Below are 13,634 nucleotides of genomic sequence, written 5' to 3'. Positions count from 1 at the left end.
CCTGGACAACAGAGCAAGACTCCATCTCAAAAAGAAAAAGAAAGAAAAGCTTGGCTTGCATTCTTACTAAAATGTGAGTGACCAATAGCACCAACCAGAGGTAGGTGAGGATCACCTTTGTGTGTCTGTGAATGTGTGGTGGTTTTGTTTTTTGGTTGTTGTTGCTTTTTTTTTTTTTTTTTTTTTTTTGAGATGGAGTCTCACTCTGTCGCCCAGGCTGGAGTGCAGTGGCACGATCTTGGCTCACTGCAACCTCTGCCTCCTGGGTTCAAGGGATTTTCCTGCTTCAGCCTCCTGAGTAGCTGGGACCACCTGCGCATGCCACCACGCCTGGCTAATTTTTGCATTGTTAGTAGAGACGGGGTTTCACCATGTTGGCCAGGGTGTTCTTGAACTCCTGACCTCAGATGATCCGCCCACCTCAGCCTCCTAAAGTGCTGGGGTTACAGGAGTGAGCCACCACGCCTGGCCACTAAGCTTTTCTTAAAAGCAGTGGGCTAAACCCTGGCCCACTTTATCTCCCTCACCTTGGTGCCCAGAGTTACCAGAGTGAGCCACCACTGTGGAACAATCATAGCTCGCTGCAGCCTGGGCAACAAGAGTGAGACCCCATCGAAAAAAAAAAAGAATAAAAAGGCCCAGAAAGGAGGCCTCACCAAGGAAGTGACATTATTGAAGCAGATACCTGAAGGAGGTGAGGGAGAGGCCATGTAAGTACCTGGGGAAGATCCAGGCAGAACAGTTTGCACAAAGGCCCTGAGATGACACCTCACTTGGTGTGCTGGAGGGACAGTAAGGGGACCAGAGTGGCTGGAGTGGAGTGAATAAGAAAGCAGAAGGCTGGCCGTGGTGGCTCACACTCATGCCTGTAATCCCAGCACTTTAGGAGGCCGAGGCTGGCGGATCACAAGGTCAGGAGATCGAGACCATCCTGGCTAACATGGTGAAACCCCGTCTCTACTAAAAATACAAAAAAATTAGCCGGGCGTGGTGGCAGGTGCCTGTAGTCCCAGCTACTCGGGAGGCTGAGGCAGGAGAATGAACCCGGGAGGCGGAGGTTGCAGTGAGCCGAGATTGTGCCACTGCACTCCAGCCTGGGCGATAGAGCAAGACTCCATCTCAAAAAATAAAAGGAAAGCAGAAGGCCGGGTGCGGTGGCTCACGCCTGTAATCACAGCAGTTTGGGAGGCCGAGGCAGGCAGATCACGAGGTCAGGAGATCGAGACCATCCTGGCTAACACGGTGAAACCCGTCACTACTAAAAATACAAAAAAATGTGCCTGTAATCACAGCACTTTGGGAGGCTGAGACGGGCGGATCACGTGAGGTCAGAAGTTTGAGACCAGCCTGACCAACATGGAGAAACGCCGTCTCTACTAAAAAAAAAAATACAAAATTAGCCGGATGTGGTGGCATACGCCTGTAATCCCAGTCACTCTGGAGGCTGAGGCACAAGAATCGCATGAACCTGGGAGGCGGAGGTTGTGGTGAGCTGAGATCATGCCATTGCACTCCAGCCTGGGCAACAAGAGCAAAACTCCATCTCAAAAAAAATAATAATAATAAATAAAAATAAAAATACAAAAAAATTAGCCAGGCGTGGGGGCGGGTGCCTGTGGTCCCAGCTACTCGGGAGGCTGAGGCAGGAGACTGGCGTGAACCCGGGAGGCGGAGCTTGCTTGCAGTGAGCCGAGATGGCTCCACTGGCACTCCAGCCTGGGCAACACAGCGAGACTCTGTCTCAAAAAAAAAGAAAAAGAAAAAGAAAGCAGATGAGGGTGGGGAGATTATTCAGGGACTTGTGGGCTGCAGAGAATACTTTAACTTTTATTCTAAGTGCGGTGGGAGCCACGGAAGAGTCTAAGCAAAGGAGGGATGTGACCTGGCTCGGGTGTTCATAGGCGCCCTCTGGTGGCCACTCTGGGAGAAACAGGCTTAGGAGGCCAGGGCCAGAGCTTGAAGACCTGGTTGGTAGTCCAGGTGGGTGGGTGGGTGATAGTGAGGGCTCTGGCCAGGCTGGGGTCCTGGAGGAGTGAGAAATGGTTGGATTCTAGATACGATTTAAAGGCAAAGCTGGCAGGGCACGGTGGCTCACGCCTGTGATCCCAGCACTTTGGCTGGCCAACATGGTGAAACCCTGTCTCTACTAAAAATACAAAAATTAGCTGGGTGTAGTGGGCGCCTGTAATCCAAGCTACTTGGGAGGCTGAGGCAGGAGAATCACTTGAACCTGGGAGGCGAAGGTTGCAGTGAGCCAAGATCATGCCATTGCAATCCAGCCTGGTGACAAGAGTGAAATTCCGTCTCAAAAATAAAATAAAAATAAAGGCAAATCTCGGCCGGGCGCGGTGGCTCACGCCTGTAATCCCAGCACTTTGGGAGGCTGAGGCGGGCGGATCACCTGAGGTCAGGAGTTCGAGACCAGCCCCAACATGGCGAAACCCCGTCTCTACTAAAAATACAAAATTAGCCGGGCGTAGTGGTGCATGCCTGTAATCTCAGCTACTCGGGAGGCTGAGGCAGGAGAATTGCTTGAACCTGGGAGGTGGAGGTTGCAGTGAGCCGAGATCGCGCCATTGCACTCCAGCCTGGGCAACAAGAGCAAAACTCCGTCTCAAAAACAAATAAATAAATAAAATAAAAATAAAGGCAAAGCTGATAAGATTTGCTGCTGGGTTGGTGTGGCCACTGGGTTGATGTGATGGCCTGTGGCGGGAATAGGAATCCACATGACTTCTTTTGGCCTTATCACCTGGAAGGACAAAGCTAACACACAGGGTAGGGCAGACTGGGGGGCTGATTAGGAGCTGGATTTCAAGTGTGTTATGTTTGAAGTGTCTGTGACATCTCTGCAAGGAGGCATCCAAGAGGCAGTTGGCTTTCTGGGTCTACAGTTAGAGAAGGGATCCTGGCTGGATTTCTTTTTCTTCCTTTTTCTTTTTTAGATGGGGTCTCACTCTGTTGCCGCCCAGGCTTGAGTGCACAATCTCACTGCAACCTCCATCTCTCAGGTTCAAGCGATTCTCCTGCTTCAACCTCTGAGTAGCTGAGATTATAGGTGCCCACCACCTCGCCTGGCTAATTTTTGTATTTTTAGTAGAGACGGGCTTTCACCATGTTGGCCAGGCCTGTCTCCAGCTCCTGACCTCAAATGATCCACCTATCTCCACCTCCCAGCTGGGATTACAGGTGTGAGCCCCACCGCAGCACCAGGCCTCTTTTTTTTTTTTTTTTTTTTGAGACAGGGTCTCACTGTGTTGCCCAGGCTGGAGTGCAGTGGCATGACCATAGCTCACTGCCTTGGCTGGACATTTATATTCAGGAGTCATCAGGAGTCCGTGTGATATTAAATTAGTAAAACCTGAAGCCCTGAGGGCCTGAGAATGCACAGGCTTGAGGCAAGAAGAACCCATGATCCTGGGACAGTGGCTGGCTCATTAATGAGTAATGCCAGGGCACTGATGTGGGTGTTTCAGACAGCAGAGTTTGGGAAGAATTAAGCAGGGCACCATCATAAAACCTGGAAGAGGTGAAACCCCGTCTCTACTAAAAATACAAAAAATTAGCCAGGTGTGGTGGTGCGCACCTGTAATTCCAGTTACTTGGGGGGCTGAGGCACAAGAATCCCTTGAACCAGGGAGGTGGAGGTTGCAGTGACCCAAGATCGTGGCACTGCACTCCAGCCTGGGTGATGAAGTGAGACTCTGACTCAAAGGAAAAAAAAAAAACCTAGAATAAGCTGGGCATGGTGGTTGTGGTGGAGGAGGAGGAAGAGGAGAAGGAGGAGAAGGAAGAAGAAGAAAGAAGAAACCTGCAGCAGGGCTTGGTGGCTCACGCCTGTAATCCCAGCACTTTGGGAGGCAGAGGTGGGTGGATCACCTGAAGTCAAGAGTTCGAAACCAGCCTGGCCAACATGGTGAAACCCCCCTCTCTACTAAAAATAAACAAAAGTTAGCTGGGTGTGGTGGTGCGTGCCTGTAATCCCAGATACTTGGGAGGCTAAGGCAGGAGAATTGCTTGGGCCTGGGAGGCAGAGGTTGCAGTGAGCAGAAATCACACCATTGCTCTCGAGGCTGGGCAACAGAGAGAGACTCCGTCTCAAAAAAAAAAAAAAAAAAAGAACCTGCAAGAACTCCCAAATTTTACTTAGGACAATGGATAATGTCTGGCAGGAGAAATCAGACTAACAACGTTTGAGTAAAAATCACTAGCAATTTATTGAGCACCTACTGTATACCAAATGCTTTAATGCCATTCTTTCATCCTCATGACAACTCGAGGAGGTAGTCAGTCACATCTTCACTTGAAGGAAAGAATTCAGGCAGGACACTGCTAGAGACCTCTCAGGCAGTGGGGGTTGGGAAGTAGAGCTGGTGGTCAGGGCGGGCTGGTCCAAGAGTCTGGAAGAACTCCCGCCCCTAGCACAGAGCCAAACACAGGCGGGCAGCGAGAGCTGGTCAAAAGTGTAGGTGGACTTTACAAAGGCACACGAGGCTTATGCAGACCGGGACACCTGCCTGGGTGCCGTGCAGGGACCTGGTTCCCTGTCCTTAGGGGGCTGGGCTCTAAGATCTCAGGCCAGATTCTCCTCCTCCTCGCCAATAGGGCTGGGCAGCCAGGGTGGCGCCGGACCCCGGGGCCCGGGCATGGTCACGATGCTGAAGGGCTCGACAGGCCCAGGGATGAGGGTAAGCGGTTCGGGACCCGCAGGGGGCGGGGCCTCGGGCTCCGGCAGGCCGGGGTCGAGCAGCGGGTCCTCGCAGCTGCACTCCGGGGCCGCGCCTTCGGGGACAACCGCGCATGAGCAGCTGGCCCCAGTAGACGCCTCCGACACGCAGCTGTTCTTGCGGAGTAGAAAGGACAGGCGCCGGCCCAGCGGGCCTCCCGCGGCCATGCCCGCGCCCGCCGGCAGGAGGCGCTGCAGGAAGTCGCCGGGCGCCTCTCCCATCGGTCCATCCAAGCCGTCCAGCCGCTGGAACTGCATGTCTTCTTTGGCCAGCCTGCGGGACCGACAGTGGGCCAGCGCTGCGGCCTCGCCTCTTGTTGACAGAGCAGGGTCCCAGGCGCGCTGATTTCCCTGACTCCACCCACCGCTTTGTCCCACTTATCCCCAAAGATCTTAGCTCCTAAACCCAGAGCCTGGCCTCACCCTGTGTTTGCACTTCAACTTTGATCTTCAACCTCAGTCGTGGCTCAGCTCCATTTCCTTTTTTATTTTTATTTTATTTTATTTTATTTTATTTTGAGACGGAGTCTCGCTCTGTTGCCCAGGCTGGAGTACAGTGGCACAATCTCGGCTCACCACAACCTTCGCCTCCTGGGTTCAAGCGATTCTCCTGTCTCAGCCTCCTGAGTACCTGCGACTACAGGTGCGTGCCACCACACCGGCTAATTTTTGTATTTTTAGTAGAGATGGGGTTTCACCATGTTGGCCAGGCTAGTCTCTAACACCTGACCTCGTGATCTGCCCACCTTGGCGTGAGCCACCGCACCTGGCCTATTTTTATGCTTTGAAATGCAGTTTTATTCTTGTGGCCCAGGCTGGAGTGCAATGGAGCAATCTCGGCTCACTGCAACCTCTGCCTCCCAGGTTCAAGTGATTCTCCTGCCTCAGCCTCCCGATTAGCTGGGATTACAGGTGTGAGCCACCAAGCCCGGCTAATTTTGTATTTTTAGTAGAGACAGGGTTTCACTATGTTGGCCAGGCTGGTCTCAAACTCCTGACCTCAAGTGATCCACCTGCCTTGGCCTCCCAAAGTGCTGGGATTACAGGCATAAGCCACTGCGCCTGGCCTTTATTTTCATTTTTTGAGACAGGCTCTTGCTCTGTTGCCTGGGCTGGAGTGCAGTGGTGTCATTATGGCTCACTGCAGCCTCGAACTCCTCGGCTCAAGCAATCCTCCCACCTCAGCCCCTGAATAGCTGGGACTACAGGCGTGCACCACCACGCTTGGCTAATTTTTTATTTTTAGTAGAGAGGGGGGTCTCACTATGTTGCCCAGGCTGGTCTGAACTCCTGGGCTTGCTCAAAGGATCCTCCTGCCTCAGCCTCCCAAAGTACTGGGATTACAGGCGTGAGCCACTGCTCCTGGCCTCAGCCCTCATCTCCTTTGGAATCACCACTGACCGGTCTGATCCTCGCTGACCTCAGCCCTTAGCTCTGTCCCCAGTCAGTGGCCCAGTCTCAGACCTTGACCTTGTCCCCTGACTCCTATCTTAGCTTCTGGCGTTATCACAGTCCTGAGACTTTAGCTCTTATCCCCATCTCCAGAATTGATTCCCCTTAACCTTTTCAATCAGATGTGCCCCGCAGAGCCATAAGCCCTGCCCCAGGTGGCCCTGCCCACCCAACTGGCTCACGTGATGTCAAAGGTGGAGCCCTGGAAGGAAGGCTGCCGCAGCTGGAAGACAGTAGCCGCTGTGTATGGGGCGCGAGCCTCGGCTGCATCCCAGTACAAGTCCTTCTCCAGCACAGCCAGGTCATCATACATCTCGTCCACTGCCAGCATGGACACCTACGGGTGCAAACACACAGGGTAAAGTGGGGGCAGGGCAACCTGCCGGGACCACAGGGTGGACCCCTTCGGGTGGGTGGGGACCACAGAGGGAAGGATGGTTGGGGTGAGACCTGGCAAGACTTGGCAGGGGTGGGACCAGAACCCTGTTGGGCACTCCGGGATGGTCGCCACCTGGAAGTCTCACCTGGAAACTGAGTCTCACCTGGAAGTTTCTATCGATCAGAAAGTTGGTCTCAAAGTCATCATCGTCCTCTCCGAAGGGGTTGATGAGCTGCTCAGCTACCTGAGAGGAGAGGGAGCAGTTAGGTGGAAACTTGGGAACCCCATGCCCGCCCCACCCACGAAATTCCAGCCTGGATCACCCACCTACCTTGAGCCAGCCGGCATAGAAGAAGAACTGCAAGAGGGTGAAGATGGGCACACACAGGTCTAGGTCATGGTCTTTGTAACCCTGAGCCGGGTCCAGGAACTGGCGACCAATGAGGCAAGCCAGGAAGTAGCTGTACAGTGCGATGGTCACCACCTGGGAAGGGCGGGGCAGGGCTCAGGGGGGTCATTGGGGGCCAAGGCTAGGATTGGGCATCATTATGATGGGGGTCTTAGCTAGTTCTTGGTTTCCCCTTGGAAACCAGGCATCAGGGCCACTGACACCGAATATAAAAAGAGGCATGATGGGGTTACCTGGGTGTACACGAGGGGTACGCTAATCCAGTCATAGTGAAAGAGCATTCCACATTTGCCCCGAAAAACATTCAGCTCCTGGGGGTGGATACAGGTCATGAGGAGGCCTGAATGGTGAGCTCACACAGGGATATTAAGTGTAGGTACGTGGGATGGAGGTGGGTGGTCACCTGGTGGGAATTGGGAGTGTGCTTTGGGGGTTCCAGGGAGGGTATTTGGTGGAGAGTGTGCACCTGGATGAGGGACCATGCACCCAGGGGCTGCCCCTCAAGGGCATTGGAATCAGCCCCATGGAGGTAAGAGTGCACCTGGTGAGGGTGTTTGAAATCGGCCTCGTGGGGGTGCTTGGAGGGCCGCTGTTGACACAGCTCCAGGGGTACAATTTCCCTGGTATTCTATATGAATGACCTCCTGGTTGGGCCCACCTCGAGCAGCAGCTTAAGGGCGCTGTTGTCGCGGATGCGGCCCTCGCGTCGGGCCTGCGCCGCCAGGTTGGAGAACCAGACGCAGGGCACCCAGTACTTGTTGTAGGATGAGTTCAGGTTTTCAAACTTCTTGCGCTCCTCGCGGGTCATAAACCCTGGAGGAAAGGGGTCAGGGATAGCTCGCCCCTTGCCCCCCTCCACCTGGTCCTTGCCCGGTCTCTGCCCTGCCTCTGGCCGAGTACTCACCAGCCTCCACCACGTGGTCTATGGTGGGGAAGCGCTTGAACACCGCGGTGCTGACGGAGCGCAGGATGAGCACGGCCGAGAGCCCCGCGTAGCGCATGAGTGTGCGCCGGTAGAGGCGGCCGCGGTCGTCGCGTCCGTGCACGGTGCCCGCCACCACGCACATGAGCGCGTCGGGCAGCGGCATGCATAGGTACTGGCTCCACCAGCGGTTCACCACCAGCGTCACATAAAAGCCTGCAGGGGAGCGGGGAATGGGGGCTCAGTGGGGACACCAGGGCCAGGGGTTTGGGGGCCCAGGTTGTGGGAGAGGGGGCAACGTAAGGTCTGCATCAGGGAAACCCGAGCGTGCTGGCCAACCTGACCACATTTGGGCTGGGAACTTGGGGGTCCAGCCCTGAGGTCAGAAAGGACAGTTGCCGGGCGCGGTGGCTCACGCCTGTAATCCCAGCTCCTTGGGAGGCCGAGGAGGGTGGATCATGAGGTCAGGAGTTTGAGACCAGCCTGACCAGCATGGTGAAACTCCGTCTCTACTAAAAATACAAAAATTAGCCGGGCATGGTGGCGCACCTGTAGTCTCAGCTATTCGGGAGGCTGAGGCAGAAGAATCACTTGAACCCGGGAGGCGGAGGTTGCAGTGAGCTGAGATCGCACCATTGCACTCCAGCTTGGGCAACAGAGCAAGACTCCATCTCAAAAAAAAAAAAAAAAAGGCAGAGCAGCCCTTTGGGTCGCTGGCTACTTGGGAGTAACCTCAGATGTGACATTGGGATCCCAGTATGGGGGTAGAGGCACAGAGCCCATGTTAGGGGCACGTGGGCAGACTGTTGCTTGCTGTGAAGGCATAGGGACCTAAAACAAGGGGAGAGGGGCCTGGTTTGTGGGGGTGTACATCAGAGACATCTGGTCAGGCTTGTCACAGTAGCCACACCCGGCCCCTGAGCCAGGAACTTCTGAAGGGGTTGGGGACAGGGTCTACATCAGGGAGACTTGGGCAGGCTAGGGTCACTTGTGGTCACTAGGGGTCCAAGACTTGTCAGAGAAATGCCCCCAGGCTGGAATTGAGAGGATGGAGTCCTATGGGGTCCCTGGAGGGTTAGGGGTTTGTCCCCCCTAATAACACAACAGACACTGGTGAGAATCCCCAGGGTGACCAGGAATAAGTCCTGTGTGTGAGATGGAGCTCTCCTGGGGGCACCTCAGGGGGCACTGTGACCCCAGGTGACACCCCAGGTCTCAGAGTGTAGAGCCACATCTGGCATCTTCATGATATGGATCCAAAAATGGGTGGGCAGTGCTGTCGGGGTTGGATTTGAGGGGGGGTGGTCTCAGAGGGGCAGGAATGGGGGCTCCTCAAAAGGCATGAATGGATATGGGTTTCTCAGGGACATGGGAACTGGGGACTTGGGGTTGGACCGCACCAAGCACGAAGGAGACAGGGATGAGGCTGGCATACTGGTCACAGTAAATCACAAGCTTCTCGAAGTAGCGCTTCTGCCCTTCGGTCAGCACAAAGCTGCGGGATAGAGATGAGGGGTCACAGGTCACAAGGGTGACTCCATCCCCAGCTTCAGATCTCTCTTGCTGTGCCCCCCACCCTGGCTTCTTTTATAATAGCTGCCCCCAGCCAGGCGCTATGGGTCACGCCTGTAATCCCAGCACTTTGGGAGGCCGAGGCAGGAGGATCACTTGAGGTCAGAAGTTTGAGACCAGCCTGGTCAACACGGTGAAACCCCATCTCTACTAAAAATACAAAAAAATTAGCCAGGCATGGTGGCTGGCACCCATAATCCCAGCTACTCGGGAGGCTGAGGCAGGAGAATCGCTTGAACCCGGAAGGCAGAGGTGGAAGTAAGAGAAGATTATGCCACTGCACTCCAGCCTGGGTGACAGAGTGAGACTCCATCTCAATTTAAAAAACATAGATATATATACTTATATATCTCTATATTTTTATAATTTTTATATATTATATATATATAATAGCTGCCCCCCCTCCGCTAGAACATGAACACCTCGGGGCAGCCTCACCGGTAGGCAGCACTCAGCGCCATGTAGAACCCGAGGAAGCAGAGCAGCTCTCGCCACAGGAGTTTGTAGATGCTCCCACGCCACAGTAGCAGCAGCTGGGAGAAGCCACCGAAGCGGGCGTTCGCCACTCGGGCTGTGTAGGTGACGGTCATCGTGGCACCCGGCAGGTGTGGCCAAGGGAGAGTGGGTGGCCCGGGTGGGGGCTGTGGGTGTGGGTGGAGAGGTGCGGGGATAACTGAGCACAGGGATTCCACCCATGTTCCGGCCGGCCACCCCTTCAGTCCTGACCCTTGCCTGAGTTGCCTTCTCCTCCCAGCTTTACTCAGTCTAGTCCAGCCCCCAGTGCCCCTCCCTGATCTTCATCTCAGGCTGTCCCCTTCCCTGGACTCCTGGCCGTGGGCTCTGGTAACTGCCGTCCCCCACCACCAAGACCCTTGGGTCCCTGCAGTCAGCTCCTGAGTCACCCTCTGCCCGATCCCCTTCACCCAGAGGCCACCTGTAGCATGCCCCATTCCGCAAGTCCCCAGCACCTGAGTTTCTAGGTTCTCAAGGCTCCACCTCTCCCAAATTCTCTCCCTCAGCCCCTATTTCTGGCTCCCCCTTCTCCACTTCCCCAGCTCCCAGTCTTGACCCGTTCCGCTCCCTGCACTCCCTCTGAAGCCCTGTCCCTAAGCCTCCAGGTCCCCTAGCCCCCTGCCCCAGCCTGTGCACCTTCTGCTTAATTGCCCTGGCTCCCCCCACTCCCTTTTCCTCCCGGATCCGCCTTGACCTTTCCTCTCTCCGTTCCCCTCCAGCCTTCCAAGCCCTCCACTCCCCGCCCCGGGAGGACTCCGGATGCATTCCTGCCCTGCCCGCAGGTTCCCTCTTCCCTCAGGGCCCCCTATTTCCCCAAGCCTGGGCTCATCTCACCTGTGTTGAAGGTGGCCGGTGCAAGGACCCACAGGGACAGGGATGGAATGGGCGGGTGGCTTTGGTGTTGGGTGGGGCTGGGGAGTGGGTGTGCCTCCCTTTCCTGGTCCTCCTCCCTCGGCTAGGCTGTAGCTTCAGAACTTTGTTTGGAGTCCCACAAGTTTGTTACCTGGCACGGGGGGAGAAATCCGCCTTGTCCTCCCTCGCCCCTCCCTGTTCCCCTCCCAGTCGCTCACTGGCAGGTCCTAGGGATCTGGAACCCAGAGGTTGGGGGAGGAGGCAGGGATGGTCTTTTTCCCAGTCCCAGAAACACACACACTGCTCAGTGAGGCTGGGTCACTTCACAGTCACCTGTAATCACACAGTGTCACAGAGATGCACGCAGAAACACACATCATAGTCCCAGAAGCAAATCTAGCTGCTCTTAAGACAGCCTCAGCCAGGCACGATGGCTCACACTTGTAATTTTAGCACTTTGGGAGGCTTAGGTGGGAGGATCACTTGAGCCAGGAGTTCGAGACCAGCCTGGGCAACATAGTGAGATCCCCATCTCTATTGAAAAAACAAAAAGACAGCCTCACATAACTATGGTGACCCAGAGGAGCAGTACACACTGTCACAGAACCTTCCAGGGTCACACAAGACACACCTACCTCAACCCCTCCTGCCCCCATCACGCATATATAAGGCAGGTGGACCCTGACATACTAGGCTCTCCTCTTTCATACACACGGTTCTCCCAACGGTCTGAATTCCCTCATGATCACGCCATGTAACAAAGACACCCACACAACCAGCCAAGTGCCAGACCCCACCCAGACCTCAGAATGCCTTCACACACACAGTCATACTCCACTGCAAGGAGGTTTTACTCCCGATCTCCGCTGTGCAAAGATGCAGCCATGATCACACACCAAATGCAAAAACCCTTTCCTCAGTGCGGTGGCACACAATCCCAGGCTCAGAGCGGGGCCTGAGGTTCACCAATCTTGCAAAGACACACACAACAGCCACCCCTCCCTCAAGGGTCCCCTAGCTATCACTGCTGGTGAAACTCACCAGCATTTGTACACCAATATGTGAAGGCAACCCCCTTTCCAACGCTCCCTCCCGGCGGCAGGCCCACACCCACACCCACAGGTCTCAGATACTCTCAGCATTGCCATGAACACACAAGCTTGGGGACACAAAACTTTGTCCTGCATTTGGCATGGATTCTGGGCAGATGTTCATTCTTCACAGACACACCTCTAAAGGGGACACTCCCAGCCTGGCACAAACAGTACCCACTCCCCCTCCATTGCCCAGCCTGAAGAACGTTAACATACAGATTGGTGTGGGAGGGGCAGAGGTTCAGGGGTCAAACCCTGGGATGGGCATCCTAGAGTGCTCAGGAGCCCCTCGTGCATTCTACATAGCCCCGCCCGAGGTTCCAAGCCCAGCAGGCTGGGACGCCGTGTTCCCAGACTGGCAGATGTTCACCCTGCCCGGAGTAATTAGGAACCCGCCTGGGCTGGTCACCCTGTGACCCATGCCTTCGCTGTCCAGCTGCCGGACAGCCCATAAATGGGGGCGAGGGGGCAGCTGGGGCGGTGCCGTCAGCTGCGGAACCTGGCAAGGCGGTGGCAGGCTCGGTGCTGATGAGCTCAGTTCTCGATCAGCAGCCCCCACTCCCTAGGAAGTGTCCTTGCATTCACTGAAGCCGGCTCCTCCTTTTCATCCTCCCTACCCCAGCTCACCCGCATCCCCACACACTTCCGACTGCTGAATTCCCGCAGGGGCTGGGAGCAGGCTTCCTGGGCTATTTGATATGCTTACTAATTGTTGACAACGAAAAATAACATTTCTTGCGGTTTCCTGTCTGGTGCTGGTATAAACGCCTTGCGTGTTTCATCTCATGGAATCCTTACGGGCATGCTAAGTTGGTCATCTTACTATCTAAGTAGGGAAACTGAGGCTCCGATGTTACATCTCATCTTGTTCGTAGCACAGCTGGGATTTGGATCCTGGCAGTTTGGCGCGGAGCCGGCTGTACCATCGTGTTTGTTTACACATGCCACCCCAACAGGCCCACACCTGCTTGTGCACACCCCAGGGAGTTGGAGTGACAAGTCTAGGCTCCTGGTGGGGTTCCCCTTACACACACACCCTGGCACACCCAGACTCTGGGTCTGAACACTTTTTTTTTTGAGACGGAGTCTCATTCTATTGCCCAGGCTGGAGTGCAATGGCGCAATCTCGGCTCAGTGCAACCTCTGCCTCCCAGGTTCAAGTGATTCTCCTGCCTCAGCCTCGCAAGTAGCTGGGATTATAGGTGGGCACCACCACGCCTGGCTAATTTTTGTATTTTTAGTAGAGAGTAGTTGGAGGCTGGCCTCCAACTCCCGACCTCGTGATCCACCTGCCTCGGCCTCCCAAGGTGCTGGGATTACACGCGTGAGCCACCATGACTGGACCTGAACACCAGTTTTGTTTTTTGAGACAGGGTCTTACCCTGTCTCGGCTCACTGCAACCTCTGCCTCTGGGGTTGAAGCGATTCTCCCACCTAAGCCTCTAGAGCAGCTGGGACTACAAGCACCCCAACACCACGCCCGACTAATTTTTGTATTTTAAGTAGAGACGAGGTTTCGCCATGTTGGCCAGGCTGGTCTTGAACTCCTGGCCTCAAGTGATCCACCCACCTCGGCCTCCCAAAGTGCTGGGATTACAGGTGTGAGCCACCGCGCCCGGCCTGAACACCGACTCACGTGTCCCCTCAGGAACCCCCTTTCTGTCCCCCCTAGCCAGCTCTGGCTTGGAACTTGTAAACTCTCAAGGTCATACCCC

The 13,634-nt window shown here is 55.1% G+C and overlaps 1 protein-coding gene across 1 annotated transcript; it reads right to left on the bottom strand.

Annotated features, from left to right (window-relative positions):
• Positions 1-156: 156 nt before the first annotated feature.
• BEST2 (bestrophin 2) lies at positions 157-10,993 on the bottom strand. The gene is made up of 10 exons (XM_008967663.4): positions 10,808-10,993; positions 9,899-10,101; positions 9,289-9,383; positions 7,871-8,104; positions 7,625-7,779; positions 7,200-7,277; positions 6,889-7,041; positions 6,721-6,801; positions 6,361-6,515; positions 157-5,000 (listed from the first exon to the last, which is right to left on the bottom strand). The coding sequence occupies exons 2-10, from the start codon at positions 10,048-10,050 to the stop codon at positions 4,574-4,576; spliced, it is 1,530 nt and encodes a 509-aa protein (XP_008965911.1). The 5' UTR covers positions 10,051-10,101; positions 10,808-10,993; the 3' UTR covers positions 157-4,573.
• Positions 10,994-13,634: the final 2,641 nt, after the last annotated feature.

This window comes from Pan paniscus, chromosome 20, assembly GCF_029289425.2.
Source record: "Pan paniscus chromosome 20, NHGRI_mPanPan1-v2.0_pri, whole genome shotgun sequence".
In the NCBI taxonomy this organism is placed as follows: domain Eukaryota; kingdom Metazoa; phylum Chordata; class Mammalia; order Primates; family Hominidae; genus Pan; species Pan paniscus.
Note: the sequence above shows the minus strand (reverse complement) of the source record. Positions and strands in the feature narration are given on the sequence as shown.

What these genes read in the sequence shown, in the direction of transcription:
- BEST2 (XM_008967663.4), bottom strand. Translation starts at nt 10,050, where the DNA reads ATGACCGTCACCTACACAGCCCGAGTGGCGAACGCCCGCTTCGGTGGC. An exon ending in GCGCTGAGTGCTGCCTACCG is followed by an intron (nt 9,384 to 9,898) that starts GTGAGGCTGCCC and finishes TCTATCCCGCAG; the next exon opens with CTTTGTGCTGACCGAAGGGC. An exon ending in CCCTGTCTCCTTCGTGCTTG is followed by an intron (nt 8,105 to 9,288) that starts GTGCGGTCCAAC and finishes GCTCCCCTGCAG; the next exon opens with GCTTTTATGTGACGCTGGTG.